At 41.2% G+C, this 24,065-nt stretch overlaps 1 protein-coding gene across 2 annotated transcripts in view; it reads right to left on the reverse strand.

Annotated features, from left to right (window-relative positions):
- Positions 1–24,065, reverse strand: part of MPP5 (membrane palmitoylated protein 5) — a 138,227-nt gene that overhangs the window by 23,148 nt on the left and 91,014 nt on the right. For both annotated transcript variants that reach the window (XM_034769372.1, XM_034769373.1), the window contains 5 exons: positions 16,003–16,080; positions 13,068–13,214; positions 12,101–12,262; positions 7,147–7,224; positions 1,256–1,439 (listed from right to left, as the gene is read on the reverse strand). In XM_034769372.1, the coding sequence (XP_034625263.1) occupies positions 1,256–1,439; positions 7,147–7,224; positions 12,101–12,262; positions 13,068–13,214; positions 16,003–16,080 (649 nt within the window). The remainder of the gene's footprint in view (positions 1–1,255; positions 1,440–7,146; positions 7,225–12,100; positions 12,263–13,067; positions 13,215–16,002; positions 16,081–24,065) is intronic.

A 24,065-nucleotide genomic window follows, 5' to 3' on the forward strand; every position in this document is an offset into this window, starting at 1 on the left:
ATTTTTCCATCTTTAACGTCTATGATTCTTAAATGGAAGGAGTCAGCTCTTTGAGAAGTACCATGCAAACACTTATAAAAGGAGAAAGTTATTTAGAAAACTGTCATTCACTGTAGCGCAGTGGTTCTCAAACTTTTGTACTGGTGACCCCTTTCACATAGCAAGCCTCTGAGTGTGACCCCCCGCACCCCCCATAAATTAAAAACACTTTTTTATATGTTTAACACCATTATAAATGCTGGAGGCAAAGCGGGGCTTGGGATGCTGACAGCTCACGACCCCCCAGGTAATAGATTTACGACGCCTGAGGGGTCCCAACCCCCAGTTTGAAAACCCCTGCTGTAGCGTTCCCAACATATACCTCTCAAGGAAGAGGAGTCTATCCTTAGTATCACTCTGAGCAATTCTGTTTTGAAGAGCGATTATAGAAGAATGGCATTGTTTCTCAATGATTTTCATATTAAATATGCTCAGTCTGCAAGTAAAAAATGTGTTTTGTGTTTTTTTCCCCAAATAAATTCCAGCCCTGCAAAATCAGCCTGGACTTAAAGACTCAAACTGGGTTCCTTTTCATCTCATGCAAACATCACAAAGTAATGAAGTTACCCTTGTGAAACACCTGTCTTCAAAATTATTTCTTGTTCACCATATTGCTGCCAATGGATTTGCATTGCACGGGTGTAACAGATAAGATCTTAATAAATAACTCTCTTGCTGATGCTCCACAATGGAAGGTGAACACTGGTTCCAAAGATTGAAAATCCAATTAATCTGAGGCTTCCAGCAGTCTGAAAGAGGAATTTCTCTATCTACTGCTCTCTGTATTTACTGACCCTAAATTTGCTTTCTCAGAGTGCGAAGAGTAAACTGGGGTTAAAGTGCAAGTGTTGCTGTAGCAGACACCAGAGGAAATTTGAACTCAAAGGGAAAAAAGAAAAAAACTGGTGGAATGATCAGGTCTAATCTGTGATTGGCAGACATACCAGTGGATGCCTATCTGAGAAAATTAACACCTGCTTGCTAAGAAATAGGTAACTATTTTTGAACCTGTAAATTAATTTCTATATCATAAAACCATCATAGTGGTTCTCTCTGCTCAAAATAAATTCAAGCAACAGATGGACATTTAACCAGCCAAACTCCAGGATATAAAAGTCTCTTTTAAGACTTTTTCACTTGCTGTAGTGGCTTGTATTCCAAACAATGGCACCTCAAAACTTCTGCACATCTGTGTTTTGGTTACATTGCACTGTACCTGGGATAAGACCTGCCAAAGGCTGATTGTCTTCATCTCCATCTCGGTAGGCCTGCCACCAGTTTGGATCTTCTTGGCTGATCACATGGAGTATATCTCCCTTTTGAAAAGACAGACCTAACTCTCGGCAAGGTACATAAGGATCATCAGAAGGATCATAGTCAAAATGTGCTTTCACGTGCATCTAGGAAACAAGAGATATAAAAATAAAAGGGAAAAAATATTTAGTAATTCCAAGGATTCATGTCCCCTAAAACACTCTCCCCCTTTGGCTGTGAGACAAAAGAAAAAAAAATTGTGACAAGTTGCAATTTCAATATTTGAGTCAGTCTCTTGTATGCCGGTATGGACGGCACTACTAATGTATCTATAATGATAGGGAAAATAAAACTACCAATTTGGGGGAAGTTTAGAAACTGAAGATGAAGGCATAAAAATCCTTTCATACAAATGACTATGCACCTAAAACACTCAGGTGAAATAATTCAATCCAGTTAATGGAGACACACGTAGGGGTTTTGGTAGCACTTTTAAATGCAAATTCCTAATTTTGCTACTTAATTTTGGCTAAAAGGGAAGACTACTTATCTGTAGTTCTGCTTCTCTGAAGACATCATTACACTGGACTCCGATTCTTGTGTTAGCACTTCTTATCACAAAGCCTATACAACTCCCTTAGCTCAGATTTTTTTCTCTGACCAGATACTGATTTAATTCCTTGAGATCCTGGAAGGGTCAGGGTCCTCCTGGCTTTTTTGCTTATCAGGAAGTACTTAGAATAAAATCCATTTCCTTTTTCACGACGTGGCACAAATTAATGACGGTCTTTGCCAGGAGGGACTGGATTTCCTGGAGCATTTTTCCCCGATACTTAGAAGACAGAGATCATTCTTGGACACCGACAACCTGGAAGTATTCCTGAAAGCCTGATTTAGTTGCTTCACCGAACTGAACTTGCACCATATGTCCAAGGTGGCCAGGGACGACTAGGTGTAAAAAGCTTTTAAGTTTGCTCCTAGCAGGGATATCCTGGCAGGATACTGAAAGTAGCACATAGGGTACACATTCTGGAACCCTACAGCTTTTGCTGCTTGTTGGAACTGGGCTTAGAACCAGTCAACTTCTGCAGCTGATGAGGTGACCACCCTGGAGTTGGGATCCTTTGAAATCAGTTGTAGATGGCTTATAAAAAGAGAAACTTTTCCTTTGCATCTTTTAAATGAGGGCCACGAGGGATACGACACAGGCCCAGGACACTAGTGTGTATGTTATTTAACCTCTCTGTAAAGAGGCTTGCATCTGCTCCCCAAACAGGTTCTCTTTGGCATATAGCAGGTCCTTGAATTTCTTCTGCTGCAAATTAGATGTCTGCAGCCAAGCTGAAGGAATCCATTCAGAGTAGCAGCCTTTGCAGCCATACCCTGCATTAAAGGGTGCTCACACCTAACATAAGGCAAAGTCTACACCCTAATGGATAATTTCTCTGAGTTCCTGGTAATTCTCTTTGGAGAAAAATCAACCAGGGCAAAGGCCTTCTACAGCTGCCACTGGCCACACGGGCCTGGTTGAGCCAGGTGCATCAGCCACATAAGGAATATATGATAAGGTGAAGAAGGCTAAAGCATGGATGAGTAAAATCCAGGATACCCAGGGTGGCAGAGAAATTAAGCGTGCTGAAAAGGTGTGCCAAGAATAAGTGTACCAAATCACTAACATTACAGCAACCGAACATCGAGGCCCTCTAAGCGGACAGCCCGAAGCACTGGAAAATGTACTGCATCACAAAGCTAGGTGTCACAGAGCACAAAACCCAGGTGTCAGCCAAATTAATAAGGAATTTAGCTAACAAGTATAATAGATATGCCTGTTCTTATAATAACCACACAAGACCAATCACAGCAGGGAGTTTCTTCTCTAGGAGTGGTCAAGAAGGAACTGGCCTAGGCAGAGGTATATGTAGTTTGTCATGGGTAGTGCATGACAGACTACATATCTGTAGGGCCAAAAATTACTGTGCTAAGGGAATTCTGTTAGCTTTCTGCTAAGGAGCTCTAAACTTGTGAAAAGGCTAGATCCTGCCCACAGACAAGGCAAAACTCCCCACTAAGACAGCTGAAGGGAGTGGTACAAGAGGCACACGTTTTTGCTTTCCCCACCATGCTGCATTCTGTATAGGTAAACAGGGGTTTCAACTGCTACAGTATCTTTGGGAAGGAAGGAATCTATTCCCTTTGCCAAAAAGGAGGTAATTCTGGAATACAATTTGAGAATATGTAGCCAAATTAGTTCCTTAAATAGGAAAAAAGTCTTTTTAAAAAGCTCTGAAGACAGGAAGGCCTGGAACCATGCACCCATTTCTGTGAAGGCAAAAATGAAACTAGTGGGCTCGTCAGAGGAGGGGCATAGTCACTGGCAGGAAGGTTGATTGGTCTGACCCTGTCTCCAAGCTGCAAACAGTTTGAAAGTCCACTGTGATAGACTATGGACTTTAGTATGATGAAAAGCATGCCTCTATCTATATTAATGGAGTTTACCAAAGTAATATTAGTCAGTTATGTGTGGCAAAACAAAACAAAAATCTCACTTCACACTGCAGCTGCTGCAACATCCATCTTCCATTATACAACTGTTTTTTACTACGTAAAATTTTAAATAAGAATTATAGTCACAGAATACACGCAGTAGTTCCATACATGGTGAAAAGGTTGGTGAGAAGAACTGAGAACACACACTCCTTTTACAGAATGTGAAAATGCAGTCAATCGCCTATTTTTATGAAGATAAAGAAAATCCTTAGAGGCAGTATTGTATGTGCAGTGGAACCTGCTTATAGTCAAATAATGTTTTTGGGGAAGAGATCACTTCATTAGTAGCAGAGTTTTATTACTGTCTGAATTACAGTTTTCAACACAATGATGACTATATGCAAGAAAAAAAATGGATTGTAAATTATAAAGCCAGAGGGGACCACTGTAATCATTTAGTTTCCTTCATACCACAGGCCACAGGACTTCTGTGAATTAATTCCTTTTTGAAAAATATCCAACTTGATTTAAAAATTGCCAGTGATGGAGAATCCACCACAATCCTTGGTAAATTGTTCCTATGGTTGATAAGTGTTAAAATTTTTTTTACCTTATTTCCAGTCTGAATTTGTCTAGCCTCAACTTCTAGCCATTGTATCTTATTATATTTTTCTCTGCTAGATTGAACAACCCATTACCAAATTTTTGTTCCCCTTGCTGGTACTTACAACATATGATTAAGTCACCCCTTAAACCTTCTCTTTGTAAAGCTAAATAGATTGAACTCACTGAGTCTCTCACTATCAGTTTATAGCATGTTTTCCAATCCTTTAGTAATTTTTGTGGCTCTTCTCTAAACCCTCTCCAGTTTATCAACATCCTCCTTAAATGGTGGACATAATAGTCCAGTAGTGGTCACATCAGTGCCAAATTTACAGATCATTGATCATTTATTTAGGATTTCACAAGCTTTTTTTGTTTTTTTGTTTTTTTTAAAAGAACACTTTTATTCTTTGTCATTTTTCTGCTCAGCCCCCAGAAAGATGTTTTACTAATATTTTGGAAATTTAAACTGGATTAAGGTGATAATTATAGATCTCAGGTTACTTTTACTGACCTTCAATGACAGCAAAAAAATCTACAGGCACATAAAAAGAGTAGTGAATGCAGTATTAACCCTATTCTGATTGGTCAGCGTCAAATGACCAAAATTCCTTGTAACTAGATTTGTGTTTCATTATGAAAATAGTACAACTCCATAGGAATGCATTAAAGATAACAGATTTCATTTTTACTGAATTATAAATGAAGTTTCATTATAAGTGACACTTGCTTAGCAGTCTCATACCATGTTATTGCAATTTAAAGGTTTTGTTCATCTTTGAATAAATGTTGCATAACGCCTTATGTAAGCTGCTATAGTCCAAGTTAAAGATAACTCAAGACACCGTTAGCTAGAGACAGACATTTACTGCCCTTTTTTTTTTCTCAGATAAGTTTTGCAAGTTAAGGCACAACCCACCACTTTTTAATTCCACCCCCTATAGGGTTACCATATTTCAACAATCAAAAAGGTGGATGGTGGGAGCCCCTCCCTAGCCCTGCCCCTCCCACTTCCCGCCCCCTGACTGCCCCCCTCAGAACTCCCAACCCCCCAACAGTCCTTGTCCCCTGACTGCCCTCTCCTGGGACCCCCCCATCCTAACTGCCCCCCTAGGACTCCACCCCCTACCTGTCCTCTGACTGCCCAAAACCTTATCCACACCCCCGCCCCCTGACAGACTCCCTCCCCAGAACTCCTGACCCATCTAAACCCCCTCCCCCTGCTCCCTGTCTCTTGACTTCCCCCTCCAGAACCCCCCTGCCCCTTCTCCGACCCCCTGGCCCCCTTACTGTGCTGCTCAGAACAGCGTGTTAGGCTCCACGCAGAGCCCGACACGCTGCCGCATTCCCCCACGGAGCGCATAGCCTGGTTCTCGCCCTCGCAGAGTGCTGCGGAGCGGCACGCTGGGCAGCAGGGGAGGGGGAGCAGGGGGAGGAGCTCCAGACTGCTGGAGGCCCGATGTGAATGGCCGGCGATCTGCGAATGCGAGAGGGAGGTGGAGGGGGGGAGAGAGAGAAGGGGAGTGATCCGAAGCTGCAGGGGAGAAGAGGGGGGAAGTGGAGGAGGGGCTCTGGCTGCAGAGCCCCGTGCAAGTGGCTCGATCTGGCAGGCTGCCCTGCCAGCCGTGCTCTGCATGGGGGGAATCTGGACATTGACAAATTCCCCCCGGACGCTATTTTTAAACTCAAAAAGCTGGACATGTCCGGGAGAATCCAGACGAATGGTAACCCTAACCCCTATCTGTAATGGACAAATGGATATTCTCAAAAGAAAAAAAAAAAGATATAGAACTTCAGAAAATTTCAGAAGAACAAGCATTTCTAGATTTAGTATTTCTTACTTGTACATATTTAGTGACTGACAGTAAGCAATGCTATATAGGGTACGTCAACATTTGCAGCAGCATGTAGAGTACAGGCACTGGACGCCCAGCTAGCACAGGTATAAACAGCGGTGAAGATGGTGAGACACTGCTTAGGTGAGTAGAGTACAGACATGCCAGAACTCTAGTGTATATAGCCTGCATAGCTCTCTACGTGCCCAAGCAGGGCCTCCCATGTCTGCACTATTTTTAGCAGTGTAGGGTCTTGCTGCCTCCCTGTTGCAGTAAAAGATTCCAGCATCAGGGAGCTGCTGGAGCCTTTCCCTGCCCCAGTGAAAGGCTCCACTGCCTCCTCCCACTAAAAGTCTTCCATTGTGGTGTGTAGTTACATATACTCTATATGTCGCTGCAAGCATAGACAAGGCCATAAACTGAGCACAAATGATCACATTTTGATGGAATTCTCAAGGCCAATGGTTCTCAACCTTTCTAGATTACTATACCACTTTCAGGAGTCTGATTTGTCTTGCGTACCTGCAAGTTTCACCTCACTTAAAAACTACTTGCTTACAAAATCAGACATAAAGATACAAAAAAGTGTTACAGTGCACTTATTTACTGAAAAATTACTTACTTTTTCATTTTGTCTGTATGAAATTTTAGTTTGTACTGACTTCGCTAGTGCTTTTTATGTATCCTGTTATAAAACTAGGCAAATATCTAGATGAGTTGATGTATTCCCTGGAAGATCTCCGTGTACACGGACCCCTGCTTGAGAACCACTGCCCTAGGCAGTCACCTGTGATTATTTTCAGCAGTGTTACTCAAATCTTTGAGGTCTAAATCAATTTCTTTTGTTTCATCCTGTAAAATGACCCACAACCTTTGTAAGCACTGGGTGAAAACCAATGGTTGTAAGATTAACATAAATTTCACTTACAACTGTCTCCTTGGCAGGAGGCGGCTTGCTCTGTTGACTGGGTATCAGCACAAATGTCAGAGTGCCATGCATGTCAGCCTGTAACAAAAAACAAGACTCCAGTAATCTACAGCATAAATACCTGACTGATTGTTTGAATTAGGGATTCCAACAAATAACATTTACTGTTTTCAAAGTGCAATACAAATTCCAAGAAAATCCAGGCCCTATAATCAAATGCATCATTATGTGGGTTAAGATTTATAATGATCCCAATATACATGCATTACTACAGAAAAGTGACATAGTAAGAAAGACTAAAGAGCTTGAGGCTGATCTTGTTCAATATCTTCATTAATGATCTGGAGGATGGCGTGGACTGCACTCTCAGTAAGTTTGCAGATGACACTGAACTGGGAGGAGTGGTAGATACGCTGGAAGGTAGGGATAGGATACAGAGGGACCTAGACAAATTAGAGGATTGGATCAAAAGAAATCTGATGAGGTTCAATAAGGAAAAGTGCAGAGTCCTGCACTTGGGACGGAAGAATCCTCTGCACTGCTACAGACTAGGGACCGAATGGCTAGGCAGCAGTTCCGCAGAAAAGGACCTAGGGGTTACAGTGGATGAGAAACTGGATATGAGTCGACAGTATGCCCTTGTTGCCAAGAAGGCTAATGGCATTTTGGGCTGTATAAGTAGGCGCATTGCCAGCAGATCGAGGGACGTGATCATTCCCCTCTATTAGACATTGGTGAGGCCTCATCAGGAGTACTGTGTCCAGTTTTGGGCCCCACACTACAAGAAGGATGTGGAAAAATTGGAAAGAGTCCAGCGGAGGGCAACAAAAATGATTAGGGGGCTGCAACACATGACTTAGGAGGAGAGGCTGAGGGAACTGGGATTATTTAGTCTGCAGAAGAGAAGAATGAGGGGGGATTTGATAGCTGCTTTCAACTACCTGAAAGGGGGCTCCAAAGAGGATGGATCTAGACTGTTCTCAGTGGTACCAGATGACAGAACAAGGAGTAATGGTCTCAAGTTGCAGTGGGGGAGGTTTAGGTTGGATATTAGGAAAAACTTTTTCACTAGAAGGGTGGTGAAGCACTGGAATGGGTTACCTAAGGAGGTGGTGGAATCTCCTTCCTTAGATGTTTTTAAGGTCAGGCTTGACAAAGCCCTGGCTGGGATGATTTAGTTGGGAATTGGTCCTGCTTTGAGCAGGGGGTTGGACTAGATGACCTCCTGAGGTCCCTTCCAACCCTGATATTCTATGATCTCCAGATGATGGAAGCCTAGAAAGCTTGGTTGTGCATACAAATTATTTTCTCTATACAACTTTATTGAGAAAAAGATGGGGGAATTAGAGAACTACAAGGATTACAATTCTGCCACTCTCTTCCGAGTTGTTAATAAGTCAGTCGATACTGGAAAAGAAATATAGGAGCTAAAACAAAGATGAAAATGTTCATGGTGAACTCAAATTTCTTTTAGTTATAAAACACTGTTTCTAATTATAAGTGTAAAGAGAATGCTTGCTTATACTGAAACATTACCAAAAGGTACTGTGACAGACCCAGACCAGTGGGGTACAGGAGTCTGGTAGAGGGCAAATATACTGGTCACTGGATGAGTAGTTTTCTGTTTCCTGAGTGACCAGAGCAGGGGCTGCACTAGAGTAATCAGGAACCTGCTAGAATCAGTTAAGGCAGGCAGGCTAATTAGGACACCTGGAGCCAATTAAGAAGAAGCTGCTAGAATCAATTAAGGCAGGCTAATCAGGGCACCTGGGTTTTAAAAGGAGCTCACTTCAGTTTGTGGTGCAAGTGTGAGGAGCTGGGAGCAAGAGGTGCAAGGAGCTGAGAGTGATAGGGTATGCTGCTGGAGGACTGAGGAGCACAAGCGTTATCAGACACCAGGAGGAAGGTCCTGTGGTGAGAATAAGGAAGGTATTTGGAGGAGGCCATGGGAAGTAGCCCAGGGAGTTGTAGCTGTCATGCAGCGGTTACAGGAGGCACTCTAGACAGCTGTAGTCCACAGGGCCCTGGGCTGGAACCCGGAGTAGAGGGCAGGCCCGGGTTCCCCCCAAACCTCCCAATTGACCTGGACTGTGGGTTCTTCCAGAGGGGAAGGTCTCTGAGCTGTTCCCCAACCCACATGGTGAATCTCTGAGGCAAGAAAATCTGCCAATAAGCGCAGGACCCACCAAGATAGAGGAGGAACTTTGTCACAGTACATAAAATTATTTTCTTCACCTGTCAAGGCATAAAACCATCATCCATAGAAATTATATCACTAACAGCTAAAATATTTAATTGTTAAACACTGATACTGTGCTCAGTCCTATAAAGAAAGTCAGCAAAGTCCTTGTCCTAAAGAGCTTACAGTCCCAATCCTGTAAAGACTTACATATACACTTCAATTTACACACCACATAGTTCTACTGACTGACAAGTCAACTCTCAGTGCTTAAAATAAACAGTGTGTGTAAATCATTGCGACAATGCGGTTCTTAGGACTTGATTTACACAGTGTAGCAAACACTGCACTCAGTTATGTTTGCACAATCAGGTCTTATGAAAGTAATGCATGGAGTGTGTGCAGATCATTTATACAGAAAAAGTTCAGCTGACCCTTCCATGCGACTTAGAGCCAGGAATTCCTGAATTCTATCCTAAATTACATTGATTTGTTGTATGGACTTTTGTAAAATGAGGATAATAAATTTATCTTCTGTAAATGTTGCATGGATTAGCTGCTGAATGATTGTAAAGTTAGAGTTGAAAAAACACCAGAAAGTTATTATAAATAAAACTATGTTAAAAGGTTTCAAAGTCAAGCACTCAAAAGTTAAGAAATCCTAGCATTAAGGTTGCCCATGTAACCCTAACTCGAGTCCCTTGTGTGTATAACAATATTATATAGTCTTTAGTTACACAATACTACATTCAATCTTCCATTCTATGACTCCACCTAGTAGGAGCTATGTGAGTATGGAGTAAGTTCTTCGCAGACAATCTTCAGAACACAATATTGCCAAAGTCTTATAAACCTCTATTAAGCATGTACAAACTGATTTTTCAGAGGCTTATAACTTGGATAACTTTGGATGGAATTTGCAGGGAGGACAAATGTTGTCCCTCGCTTGAGCTCCACCCCCAACAAATTTCAAGTCCCTGCTACAAAAATATGGATATTTAAGAGCTTTTGAATCAAATGGTTGTAAGATTTTTCTTTAAACTTGGACAAATGTACTCTTCTCTAAATTCTCTCTCAAAGAGCTGAACAGTTTTAGCTGAAACTTTCGGAAAAAAAAGATTCAGGTAGAGGCAGACAAGATTCAGGCTGAAAGTTATAGCCTAAACAGTTTAAGTTATAAGCAATTTATAACAGGGATTTACAATGGACACTGTTAGGCAATCTTAACTATAGACACCAGTTACCAGCTCCATCTATAACTGAAGCAGTCTTTTCTTGTAGGGAAAGCTAGAATCCTTCACTCTGCTATTGGCAGATGTGATGATTTTGGAGTTCTGTCTATATACCTTATGAAATGATATTATGAAATGTATCACTAAATTGCTGTATCAAGGAATGCCTCTGTATGTGTATCCACCATGAACTGGCAAGATTGTGCCAGGTCTTCTCCAGACCAGGGACAATGGGGAATATTTAATGTTAATGACGTTGCTTTGAAACACACAGGAAGTTGGAGCAGGAGGAAGAAAAAGAACAGTTGGACCAAGGTCACAGGAGGCGAGATCAGGAAATAAGTATTCATGTTTCAGGAACCCCAGCCATGTCCTACAGCAGATGGATTTGATAGTTCTGAACCCTACTCAAATGATGCCCTGGGATGGTGAGGAAACCACACCTACAACAGGGCTTCTGACAGAGTAAACACAACCCAACCCAGAAGGCTCAAAATCTTTGGTGGGATTCTGGGAGAGGGTGTGTTCACATTTCAGGAGAATCTGATGGGCCACTATTCATTCAGGGGGATAGGCAGCTAGACAATGGGTTCCAGCTCTCAGGAGGGGGTCCAGACAGAGGTTCTGTGCTCTGAGAATGTGCTTAAGGACCACACACACTGGGGCATGGCTGGGTTCCATTTAGGCTCCAGAGGCTTGAAGTACCTAGGGCCCTGGTTTTGGGTCCCTTCACAGCAGTCTAATGAATGGCTGAGAGGGGCACATTTGATCGGCTTCTGTGCCAATATGCAAATAACTTCTAAGTGGACTTTTAATTTATCCCAGGTTACTAATGCGATTATCCTCCAGTTTCAAAAATCTTTTCAGCTGCCATATTAATAAAAGTGATACTGAACATTGTTACCACCTTGAATGAAGTTAAGAAGCTCCCCATCTGCTTCAAAATCACACTTCCATCTAATTGATCTACTGAATTTTCTCACATCGTTACAAGACACTCCTGATATTACTGTGACAAAGAAATTAGAAATATCATTGCTGACAAAGATTGGAACAAAATTATCCTTGAAGGAAGGAAGGAAACAAAAGACTGGTCTTAATCAGATCTAGCATGGCATGCTATCACACTCCTTCAAATCTGCTTCTTGGAGGCAGAACCATTTGAGGCTGAAGTGGGTAATGTTGAAGAGAAAGACCACAGACTCCTCTGATGTAGGTGAGACTGATTTACTGAGTGCTTGGACTTCTGAGAATAGAAGCCTAATGAAGATGACCATCGAGATCTGGAGACTCTGAAGGACTACTTTCTTCAGACAACTATTTTCATACCTCTTAAAACACTGCTTTGTCTGACTTGCCAACAAAAGACCAGATGTGAAAAAATTCTCTAGGTCTAACAATGTGATAAAAAACAAATACATTTCTTAATTAAAGTTAGCAACTAATTAAAATTTTAATTATGATGTTTGGATCCAACTTCTTTAAAAAAAAAAAAGAGTGGCAACTTTAAGATTCTTGGGGGGGAGGAAGGGGGCGCACTTACCAGCAAGTCAAAAACTTCATTAACATCTTTTCCACGAATCTCAATGCCATTAATTTCCAGAACTTCATCCCCTTCATGTAATAACCCACTCTTCTCTGCAGCACCCCCTTTCACTATTCGACTAATGATGACAGAATCCATTTCATTGCGCACTGTAGCACCCTATACAATTGCAAATAGTTTATCTGAATTTAAAACAAATATGAAACTCATGGATATATACTGCATATATTTTAAACCAGTGGATAAAATTTCATATACTACAAATGAAAAACAAACTTAGATGAACACATCTAAAGCTTTGACTTAAAAATAGATTTTCAGTTCATAAAGCAGAAAGAGGAACTTCTAATCTGCTCAACAGTGATTGAATTTGAGTTGTACATTATGACTGAAATTTTTTAAACAACTTTTTTCCAAATATGTTTATACAGAACATGAAAAACAGAACATGACAAAGGTTAAAAATGCAGTTGTTGGCACAGCAAGGATTAAAACTCAGTTTCAGCAAATACTGAGATACTGCCTTCTTTAGGAAGGCCTTCTTTCAATCCCATTAACTTTTCAACAGATATACTACTGACTTTGTTCTAAATGGCAGCAATTTAGGTTTCCATATTAGAATAAATTAATATAGCCTTGGTATAAGAAATTTGCATCACCCATAAACATTTGTTATTTCATGAACCAAAATTACTATTAGCTCTAAGTTTAAACTGCATATCCATGATAAAATTCCAAAACATTAATAATGACCTGAAAAAGGGGGAAAAAAAGTTTGTGTGTGTCTTACTTCACCTATGAAGAGAACACCTCTCTCAATAATAATAATTAAAAAAAAGTTTGAACACTACTATTAGGACAACTTTCCCCACAAGGGAGTCTGGAAGAATAAAAGTAAATTGGACAGTCCTAGCCTCATTTTCTTCCAGAGCAAGGGATCTGCTGTCAAAGTAACAATACTTACCAATGGAATATCTCGTGCCTTCTCAATGCGAACTATTTTCACTGTCTCCCCTCCATACAGGCCAAAGTTCTCATAAACCTTTTCATTTGTCACTGGCTCTGGCTGCATTTCTTGCTCTGCAACCTTATCATGAGCTAATAAAAGTGCCTAGTGTTAAACAAAACAGACAATGCAGTTTAAGGAAATCATGCTTTTCATACCTACATGAAGCACAACAGAAATTCACTAATTTGTACTAAGGAGGATACCCATTGCAAGTTAGAAAATTGTGCAAATTATCTAGTAAATGAATTAAAAAATCCTAAAGATGATCTATCACAATAGCATGGTTAAGTTTTAATTATACTAATTCATAGTGAGAGCCAGATATATTCCACAGCTGCAGAATTCACCCTTGCTACGAAAGTGTACTTCAGAATCTTAGTTTTTAAAAAAGCTAATATTCTAGCCCTTATGATTAAGAACATAAAAAGGGCCATACTGGGTCAGACCAATAGTCAATCTAGCCCAGTATCCTGTCTTCTGACAGTGGCTAATGTCAGGTGCTTCAGAGAGAATGAACAGAGCAGTGATTCACCCCCTATTGCCCATTCCCAGCTTCTGGAAAACAGGCTATGGACATTTCAGAGTATGGTTTTGCATCCCTGTCCATCCTTGCTAATAGCCACTGATGGACCTATCCTCCATTAACTTGTCTAGCTCTCTTTTGAACTCTGTTAATATAGTCTTGGCCTTCACAACACCTTCGGGCAAAGAGTTCCACAGGTTAACTGTGTGTTGTGTGAAGAAATACTTCCTTTTGTTTGTTTTAAACCTGCTGCCTATTAATTTTATTTGGTGACCCCTAGTTCTTATGTTATGAGAAGGAGTAAACAACACTTCCTTATTTACTTTCTCCACACCAGCCATGATTTTATAGACTTCTATCATATCCCCCCTAGTTGTCTCTTTTCCAAGCTGAAAAGTCCCAGTGTTATTAATCTCTCCTCATATGGAAGCTGTTCCATACCCCTAATAATTTTTGTTGCCCTTTTCTGAACCTTTTCCAATATATCTTTTTTGAGATGGGGCAATCACATCTGCACAGAGTGTTCAATATATAGGCATACCATGGATTTATATAGAGGCAATGTGATATTTTCTGTCTTATTATCTATCCCTTTCCTAATAATTCCCAACATTGTTAGCTTTTTTGACTGCCGCTGCACATTGAGTGGATGTTTTCAGATAACTATCCATGATGATACCAAGTTCTCTTTGAGTGGTAACAGCTAATTTATAAGTATAGTTGGGATTATGTTTTCCGTGCATTACTTTGCATTTATCTATACTGAATTTCATCTGCCATTTTGTTGCCCGGTCACTCAGTTTTGTGAGATGATTGCAATGATAACCTGGAAAACATGAAGTGAATGTAAACTAATCTTGTGCTGTCCTCCTGAGTTTGCTGACAGTCTGAATCAATGGCTCTGAGGGGTCTCAATACCCCATTTTACTTCATATGTTAACTTTGAACCTAAAGATGGCAATATTGTCAATCTGTAGCTTACTGAACATACGCTGATAACATAAAATAAACTGATTTTGTCATTAGAACTAACACTTGAATTCATTTTCATATATAATTAAATACAAAACCTCCAATTTTAATGTTTGAAGCTGTCACTGTATTTTGATTATTTCCATTAAAGCACTGCAAAGATTAGGGACTCTGCCACAAAATGTAAGTGCAGCTTGTCAGAGTAAACTTGGCCTTGTTCAGCGTATACTATTAAATATATATTTTTAAAAAATGTAATGAAGTTTTAATAAAAAGGGACCTCACTGTAGCACTCTACTATTAAATCTTTGCCAAGAAATGCAGTAGAAGCTGTTTTACTTATAAGTTGCAAGCAATGCACATTAATCACATTCTTCTGTAATGGACAACTGTAAATTTCACTAGTTGTCAATTCTTGTTTGTACAGTAGTGATTATGCTGGAATTTATTCCTTTTGTTTCAGACTCCCCCACACTCCCAGCACACTTTTTTATTGGGGGGGGGGGGGGGGGAGAGTTGGGAAGGAAAAGGAACACTTTCCCAATAAGACCACCCCACTCCACAGTCTCCAAGCTCCAGCAGTCATCCCAAAGGAACAGCAAAGATTCCCCCAAAACAGCCAGATGCAGCAGAGAACCATTACACTCAGCCAGGGCCCCCTATTCAGTTAATACTTCCATAGCACCTCAATGCCACCAATAGCAGCAACCCCTCCTCTCCCCCCCCTTTTTTTTTAAATCCATCTGAACTCTAGACATTATTTTGCATTTGATGAATGCCTGTTGGCCTTTAACTTATCTTAGCTGCTTCCCATCACAGGGCCTCTGTTGCCAGTCTCACTCTCCCTCCACATAAGCCTTTATCTTCCTGTTCACTTTGTATGCCATACTTTTTTCCCTTCCCTTGTTTTTTTGTAATTTTGGATAGTAAACTGTATGGGGCAAAAGTCTGTCTTCCTATGTGTTTATACAGTGCCTAGCACCATGGAGCCCCAATGCTGATTGAGTTTTTGGGCAACAATGCAGAGGGAAATAATACTGTATTATATACCCACGCTCCCAGCGCAGCTTCACTCTTCCAATGGTTATGTTTAAAGTCAATCTTCTGCTTTGTGCATAAACACTGAAGGTTGGCACTGAACCCCAAGTGTGCATTTCATTTTAATAGCAAATTTCATTAGCAGGAAGTTAGAATTTTGTCCCCCATGAAACACATAAGTTTTCGTTTTTCAATCACATGGAGATTTTCCATATATACTAGGAACACTCAGTTTTTAGCCTTAAGAAACAAGTTTCAAACCAGTGTTTTTAAGGTGTTTGCAAGAAATAAAACACAAAAACATTTTTAAAATCTACATGATGTAGATTGCACAGTACCAGCTTTGTCTAATTTTACCTGAATGTGAGGGGCATTCAGCAAAGCACTAAGCTCCTGCCCATCTTTCTGGTGACTGGGTTTCAAAACACACTGTACCTAAAAGAGACCAAACAGTGAAAATCTGCTTTGCACATTGGGCTAATTTAGCTCTGACTTAAGGTTTCTTTCTTAAAGATAACTAAATGAAACTAGCTATTTTACTGAGAGAAACAAAGCAAATCTGTACATTTGTTACTCTGCCTCAATATATTTATACAAAACTCTTAAGAAATAAGACATTTATGCAATGAGAATACATGAACTATTCGAATGTGTCAAATCAGAACAGTGCCTCTCTATCTAGGCTGTTATCCAGACACAGAGTGACAAGAGCAGAGATTACTGATGGACTAGGCTACAATAGGGAATGAATAAAAGATTAAGATCTGTAAAAGGAGGGTAGTCATTAAAAAAAAAATACACATGCCCACAAAAGGTGGCCTATTTACCAAACAGCAGCATACCATTACAGACATGTCTAAGGTGTCCATCTGGGTGACTCCTGAGTTACAGAAAATTCCAGATTATTAATTTATTAAACTGCTTAGATTCCTTTTCCCTAGGAGTGGAAAACGGTCTTACTTTGTTCAAACTGCTGTTTCTACCGGCAGCAGAAAAACAATGGTTCAACGGACCAGGTCAAAACCTTCCCTCAGACCCTGACAGAGTCATCAGACTTCCTCATCTGGCTCTGAAAAATCCCTGTTGACAGGGAGGGCTGCCCTTTTCTTCTCCAACTCAGGATGTCAAAAAGCTTACGAGATTTACTTGGGAAAGCTGTCAAAAGAATATGTAAATCACATGCCATCTTGACTACCAGGTCCTGACCTGCCATTGCTCAGAGGGAAAGACAAAGCAGTAAGGATGCCCTTATCTGGTGAGGAGGCTGAAGGGGGTTCCATCCATGGCCCTTATTCCTAGTCTCATCCTCTTCTGAGAACATAAAAATATATGGGTTCAGAAACACTGATGACCTTGAAAAGTCAGGTGAAAGTGACTGAAATGTCATTGCAAGAACCTTCCCCCTTTTAGGATCAAGAGACTGCTCTCTTCCAACTTTTGGGATATTCTTTCATCCTCCACTCTTGCTGATGACTTATCAGAAGGCGGTGGTACAGGGTCTGATACCCAGAAGCGCTAAGAAAAAGAGTAAGATGATTGGTCCAGCGAAACAACTGAAGGTCCCAGGAAGTTCCAGTGCAAGGTTTGATTATGAAGAGCACCTGCAGCAGTGCTAGGAGGTCCTCTCTCATATCTGGTCCCATGGTAAGGTCCACATGGTTATGCCCTTGGAGCTTTGATCAGCCTTGTTGTTTAAAGTCACCAAGTAGTTAATCCTCCATGGTAGTGAGAGGCAGAGCTGAACTAAGCAGGGATACTTGGTATAAAAAGTAATTTGTTAGGTGTACATGAGAGCCGCTAACAGAGTTACCTAATAGGAGAATTTCAGAGAGTTTAGACAGGGCATGAAAGAGGCTTTCCTTCCAGGTTCAGCTCCGTGTGATTTCAAGATGGCCAGCAATGGAACAGTAGTGGTGACCTGCAATGGATGTGCCATGTTTTCTTTCCTGCCTGAAGCCAGAAGAGATTTCCTGTGCATGAAGTTCAGGTTGGTGGCTGCGCTGGAGGAAAAGATTACTGGATTGGAGAGGCAAGTAGAGGTACTACTGAGAATCAGAGAAGGTGAGGAGTTCCTAGATAGCAAGGATCAGGGAACATCTGTGCCCCAGGTTCAAGGAAGAAAGGAGCTGGCCACCAAACAATCAAAAAGGAAGAGGAAGTCAGAGGAGGCCTTGTTGTTCTTAATCGCCAGAGACAAGAGGTCAGGGTGGCATTCCAACATCTAGAGAAAGGTGCGAGTGGCCAGGGTGTGGCCACCAGAAAAATATGGAGGGATGATTCACATGACTGGAATGTTAAAATAAATCAGGGGTGGCCAACCCGAGCCTCAGAAGGAGCCAGAATTTACCAAAGAGCCACAGTAATACATCAGAAGCCACCCGATCAGCTCCCAAACCCCCCGCTCCCAGCTCCCACCCCCCGGCAGCCCCACCAATCAGCACCTCCCCCTCCCTCCCCATCAGCTGTTTTGTGGTGTGCAGGAGGCTCGGGGGGGGGAGGGGAGGAGCGAGGGCACAGCAGGCTCAGGGAAGGGGTGGAGTGGGGGCAGGGTCTGTGGCAGAGCAGCGAGCATCCCCTGGCACATTGGAAAGTTGGTGCCTGTAGCTCCAGCCCAGAGTTGGTGCCTATACAAGGAGCCGCATATTAACTTCTGATGAGCTGCATGTGGCTCCAGAGCCACAGGTTGGCCACCCCTGAAATAAATGGTCATAACCTATTCACGAAGGATCAAGTAGACAAAAGAGAAGAGGGAGTGACACGATGTCAAAAATGGCATTACCTGTTTCCTAGTCACTGATAACTTGGAAGAAAATCCTGAATGCTTACGGATCAATATCCTAACAAATAAACACCAGATGGGGTATTGGCTGGTGTCTGCATCAGAGCACCAAATCACACTTCTGAACAGGATGACTGGCTCCTTATTTACCTATCTTTAATATGTGTGTGGGGAAAAAAGCTGTGTGATCATGGGGGACTTCAATTTGAGTGATGTGCTGGAGGTCTGATGTTGCCAATGCTAAAACATCCTTGGAATTTCTAAATATTACAGAGGACAATTTCCTAACTCAAAGTGTTGCAGTCAACATGGGGGAATTCTATATTAGACATCAACTTGTCAGAAAGAGGAAGTGATCACAGAACTAAAAATTAATGGTAGCTCACATACAAGACCTGATCACATTTATAATGTGCAAACAGAATAAAGTACAGACCAATAAAACACATACACACACTCGGTTCTTTGAAAGGGATAATTTCACAAAGCTGAAGAAAATTATGAGCCAGATCAGCTGTGAGGAAGAATTTAATCAGAAAAATGTGATAATTTGGAATTGTTTATAAACACTTTCCTAGATCTTAAAGCCACAAACCTACAAATCAAGGAAGAAAGCCATCTTGGTTTAAAAACTGACCTGGTTTAGAGGGAAAGTGAAGGCAGCTATAAACAAACAATAAAATAATATATAACAAAAAGAATAAATTGATAGTAATTAATATAAATCAGAAGCCAGGAATTGTAAAAAAATTGGTAAGGGCAGCCAAGGGCCATAAGGAGAACTTTATGGTCATCAGGGTTAAGGACAATAAGGAGTTTTTTCAAGAATAATAGACTCAAAAAGAATCCTTACAATGATATCGGTTCATTACTACATGGAAATAATAGAATTGAGGAAATGTTCAATCAATATTTCTGTTCTGTATTTGAGGGGAAAAATAGATGTAGTCATAAGATATGACAACACTTTCCATTCCACTAGTATATCAGAAAAATATTGAACAGCATCTACTGAAGTTAGACATTTTAAAATCAGCAGGTCCAAATAATCTGCATCCAAGTTTTAAAAGAGCTGACTGAGGAGTTTGCTGAACAGTGAATGTTGTTTTCCAGTGAGTCTTGGAACACCAGAAGTTATTGTTTCATCAATATTTAAAAAGTATAAACAGGATGATCTGAGTAATTACACGCCTGTCAGTCATCATTCCAGGGCAAGATAATACAGCAGCTGATATGGGACTCAAATTAGAATAATTAATACTAATTAACATAGATTTATGGAAAATAGATCCTGTCAAACTAACTTGATGTCATTATTTGATGAGATTACAAGTTTGTTTGATGAAGAGTACAGTGTTGATTGGAAATAAAGCATAATTTTTTTAACTGCGAGGGTAATTATTGGAATAATTTACCTATTATCATGATGGAGTCTCCATTACTAGCAATTTTAAAATCAAGATCGGATGTTTTTCTAAAAGTTATGCTCTAGGAATTACTTTGGGAAAGTTCTATGGCCTGTTATACAGAAGGTCAGACTAGATGATCACAATGGTCCCTACTGACTTTGGAATCTATGAAGCTGGCATCCCCACAGCAGAGCCAAAAATCCATTAGCACCAAAGCAGAAGCCCCAGGACAGAGATTCCCACAGCACCTAGCTGCCAAGGAGACACTGAGCCCAAAAGGAAGTAATCACAGTTTGGTATTGAGAACACTGGTGAACCCTCAGAGGTGTTTTGGGGAGATCAAGCCAAGGGGATCTACAAAGATCTCAAGAAGGATGGAAATGACCCAGCTCAGAGCTGAATATGGGTTTTCCCCCTTCTTTGCAGAGCCCTGAGGTTTGAGGGAGGTCAGCTGCAGCATGGCCTGGTGACATCCATCAGTTGAGGTACTATGAAACTCCTTCCTGTCAGTGCCATATGATTTCTTGAGAGCTGCCAGAAACCAGAAGAACTTCTGCCAGCTTTGTCTGAGGATCTTGAATCTTTAAGAGTCTGTTGCCATGAGGAAGCCTCTTTATAGGATGTATTCTCCAGAAGCAACCCCTCTCCATCTGTTTTGACTCTACAGATTTTTGCACCCAAACAACTTCATAGAACCAGTACTTGTTTAAGGTCCCCCCTTTTTCCATGCCTGATCAAGTTTTTTGCATTAAGAAACTCGGCAGCCTCATCTGTCGACCCTTTTAGAGAAGGATGAGCATACAGATCAATTCCTTGCCAAGTGTCTCTCAGCAGTGGCAGATGACATTCTGATTGCTTGTCAGAGGCTGGAGATTTGGTGAGGCAAAAGGTGCACCTCTTGAAATCATGTTTCTTTGTCATCAAATCCATCATAAGAGTTGGATCTGACATCTGCTCTAAATCTAAGGAATTTATATAAAACCAAAAAACACCTAATACAAAGAACTACCTACAATTATATACATTTATGCCTCTTGGTTGCAGTGGCTTAGTTTTGTAGTTAATAAATCCACACCATCTGTCACATTATTCTTCTACCCCATAAATGCTTTGCAAAAAGTCTGCCATATTAAAAAATATTCATTCTACCAAAAAGATTTAGTTCTGTTTATAAAAGTATTAATTTGAAAATGTAAAACCAATACCAAAATATCTAATTTTAGCTCAAATAGCTACAGCAGAGCCATGAACATGCATGCCAAATTACATACCACATTTTGAGACTCAACCTTTCGAACGCTGAAGAACAGTTTAACAGACTGAAATCTGGTCTTGTGTGCTTTTATCCGATACTATACAAATTTTACAGGGGAGACCGTTTCTCAAATTGGGGGTCCTGACCCAAAAAGGAATTACCGGGGGGGGGGGGGGGAAGGGGTCCACAAGATTATATTAAGGAGTTGCAGTATTGCCACCCTTACTTCTGCTCTGCCTTCAGAGCTGGGCAGCCGGAGAGCCATGGCTGTTGGCTAGATGCCCAGCTCTGAAGGCAGCGCCCCACCATCAGCAGTGCAGAAGCAAGAGTGGCAATACCAGACCATGCCACCCTTACTTCTCTGCTGCTGCCTTCAGAGTTGGAGGCCAGATAGTGGTGGCTGCTGACCAAGGGCCCAGTTCTGAAGACAGCAATGCACAAGTAAAGGTGGCAACAACATACCATGCCATCCTTACTTCCGCGCTACTGCTGGCGGCAGTTCTGCTTTCAGAGCTGGGCTCCTGGCCAGCAGTTGCCACGCTGCGGCCACCCAGCTCGGATAGCAGCACCGCCACAGGCAGCAGCGCAAAAGAACAGCAGTACCGCAACCCCACCTACAATAACCTTGTGACTCCCCCACAACTCCTTTTTGGGTCAGGACCCCTACAATTACAACACTGTACATTTCATAATTTCAGCTATTTAAATCTGAAATTTCACAATTTTTAAAATCCTATGATTGTGAAATTGACCAAAATGGACTGTGAATTTGGTAGGGCCCTATTTCTAATAGAACCAGCAACTCAGTTTTAATCTTAACTTCCATATTAATGTAATCTTATTTAAAATAGGAGGTGTGCATTTTCATATTACATAAGTAAGGCTATGATTTAGTCATGAGTATTTTTAGTAAAAGTCATGGACAGGTCACGGGCAAACGAAAATTCATGGCCCGTGACCTGTCCAGGAGATAATATAAAGACGCCTGACTAAATCTTAAGGGGGTTTCCGCCTGGGCACCGTCACTACCGGGGGCTGCCGGGGAAGTGGCTACTCTGGGCGCCCAGGAACCACTGCCGGGGGCCAGTGGCAGCGGCTACACCAGCCACTCTGGGACCGCTGCTCAGATGGTCCCAGGGCCAGCAGTCTGGGGGCTGCCCCAGCAGCACCCAGTGTGGCTTTCCCCGGGACCACCTGAGCAAGTGGTCCCAGAGCCAGATGCTTGGGTGGCCCTGGAGTCAGCCACACTCGCCCCCCCCGCAGAAGTCACAGAGGTAGCAGAAAGTCATGGAATCCGTGACTTCTGTGAACTCCATGACAAACAAGGAGCCCTATCCATAGGTAGTAAGTGTTCAGTTAAGACCATTAAAAATACTGGTCTAATTTCATTGTTTACATATATTTGGTCTTTCAAAAAAAATTAAAACCTTTCAATTTTTGAAGCATTTAGAATTCATCCTATATAAACAGGATCAAATTAAATTTAACTAGTCCAGGTTTAGAGAGAGAGTTCTTGCTAATGTGCTTTTTTAGGTGCTCTTCTATGCCAAAAATGATAAACTGTATTGAATGTTGTATCAAATTCTGTTACAGCATCAACATTTAGATCATGTTCCCCTAAACCTGGCCTCCATTGTTGTCAAGTTTAACTGACTTTAAAATCAATGTAATGACATTTGATGTTTAACACTATTTTTATTCAAGAGTCAGAGTGCACCAAATTATTTTAGGGAGTTAATCTCCAGATAAATTCCTTAAGTCTGCATGCTTTACTCAGCCTTTTAATTAAATTAAGGTGTCTAAAAAAAATAGATAAATGATAAGTTTTTGCTGCCCGCTTATCAGAGTTATCTATATGCTCCCACAAACACTCCAGTTGACCTGCTAAAACTAGCATAGTACAATTATGTAAAGAAATTCTACAATGTTCTAAAAGATAAAGCCAATAATCCACTACAACTTTTTAAGGATTGCAAATTTAAATTAAGAGTGAAGAAGCGCTAACAAAGTTTTTACAGCAATTTTAGTTCATCCACATTGCCTATGCTGTATGTTAAAGTATACATTCAACTGCTTAAAGAGTAATCCAAAATATGTACAATGTGGCAGATAAAATAGGAGCCCCAGAGCAATTTGACTTTTTTCTATTTCAAATTTGTGACTTTAACAATGAATTAATATAAGTTTTGTTTACTTGCCTGTGCGTTTTAATAAAAAAAAGAACGTACGTTCACACACAGCTACTACAATTCGAGGTTGTGCAGCCAGAACTCTATAAAATTGCAACCTCCTTTTGATAGATATACAAAAGCCTGACCTCCAGAACAATGGAGTTGCATATTTATGTTCTTCTCCCACTCTAAAAAGAATCAGAACTGGCTCTGCCCAGTTTGTTCTGGTCCTGAAAGGTTTCAAGTTGGATTTAAAACAGGAAAGGAGGGAAGTGGGAGAATGGCATTATGAAGAGTGAGTCTACACAAGTTTTCCTGCATTAAGAGGGCTCTGACTCTCCCATTAAGGATGTGGAAGAAGGTTTTGGCTTGCAGGACAGTAAAACAAAAGTTGGAAAGCAGGTTTCCTTCCCTGAAACTGCATTAGGGCTGAATAAAGAATATCTCCAAACAGTTTGGATTCCTTGAAGGGAAGAACAGGAACCTCAATTTGAGGATGGGTTTCTTTCCTATGGACACATCCACAGGTCCTTGCAGATCATCACAAATACTGGCTCCTATGTGGCTGCTTAGTTGGAATTGCAGACATATTTGTCCTACAATTAATATTTGGAAGAGGTCCCCAAAAATCAGGCACCTTCTCCACTTTCTTCTGAAAAATGGTTTTCCACTCATCTTCTAGCACTGTCTCCCCACAGCTCATGAAGCTGAGGCCTATTTGGCGGTGCTTATGGATAAGGCACACTTAGCTTTCCCTCAACAAGCCAGGCTCTTGGGGGCGGGGGGGGGGGGGGGGGGGGGGGGGG

This window comes from Trachemys scripta, chromosome 4 (genome assembly GCF_013100865.1).
Source record: "Trachemys scripta elegans isolate TJP31775 chromosome 4, CAS_Tse_1.0, whole genome shotgun sequence".
Lineage (NCBI taxonomy): Eukaryota > Metazoa > Chordata > Testudines > Emydidae > Trachemys > Trachemys scripta.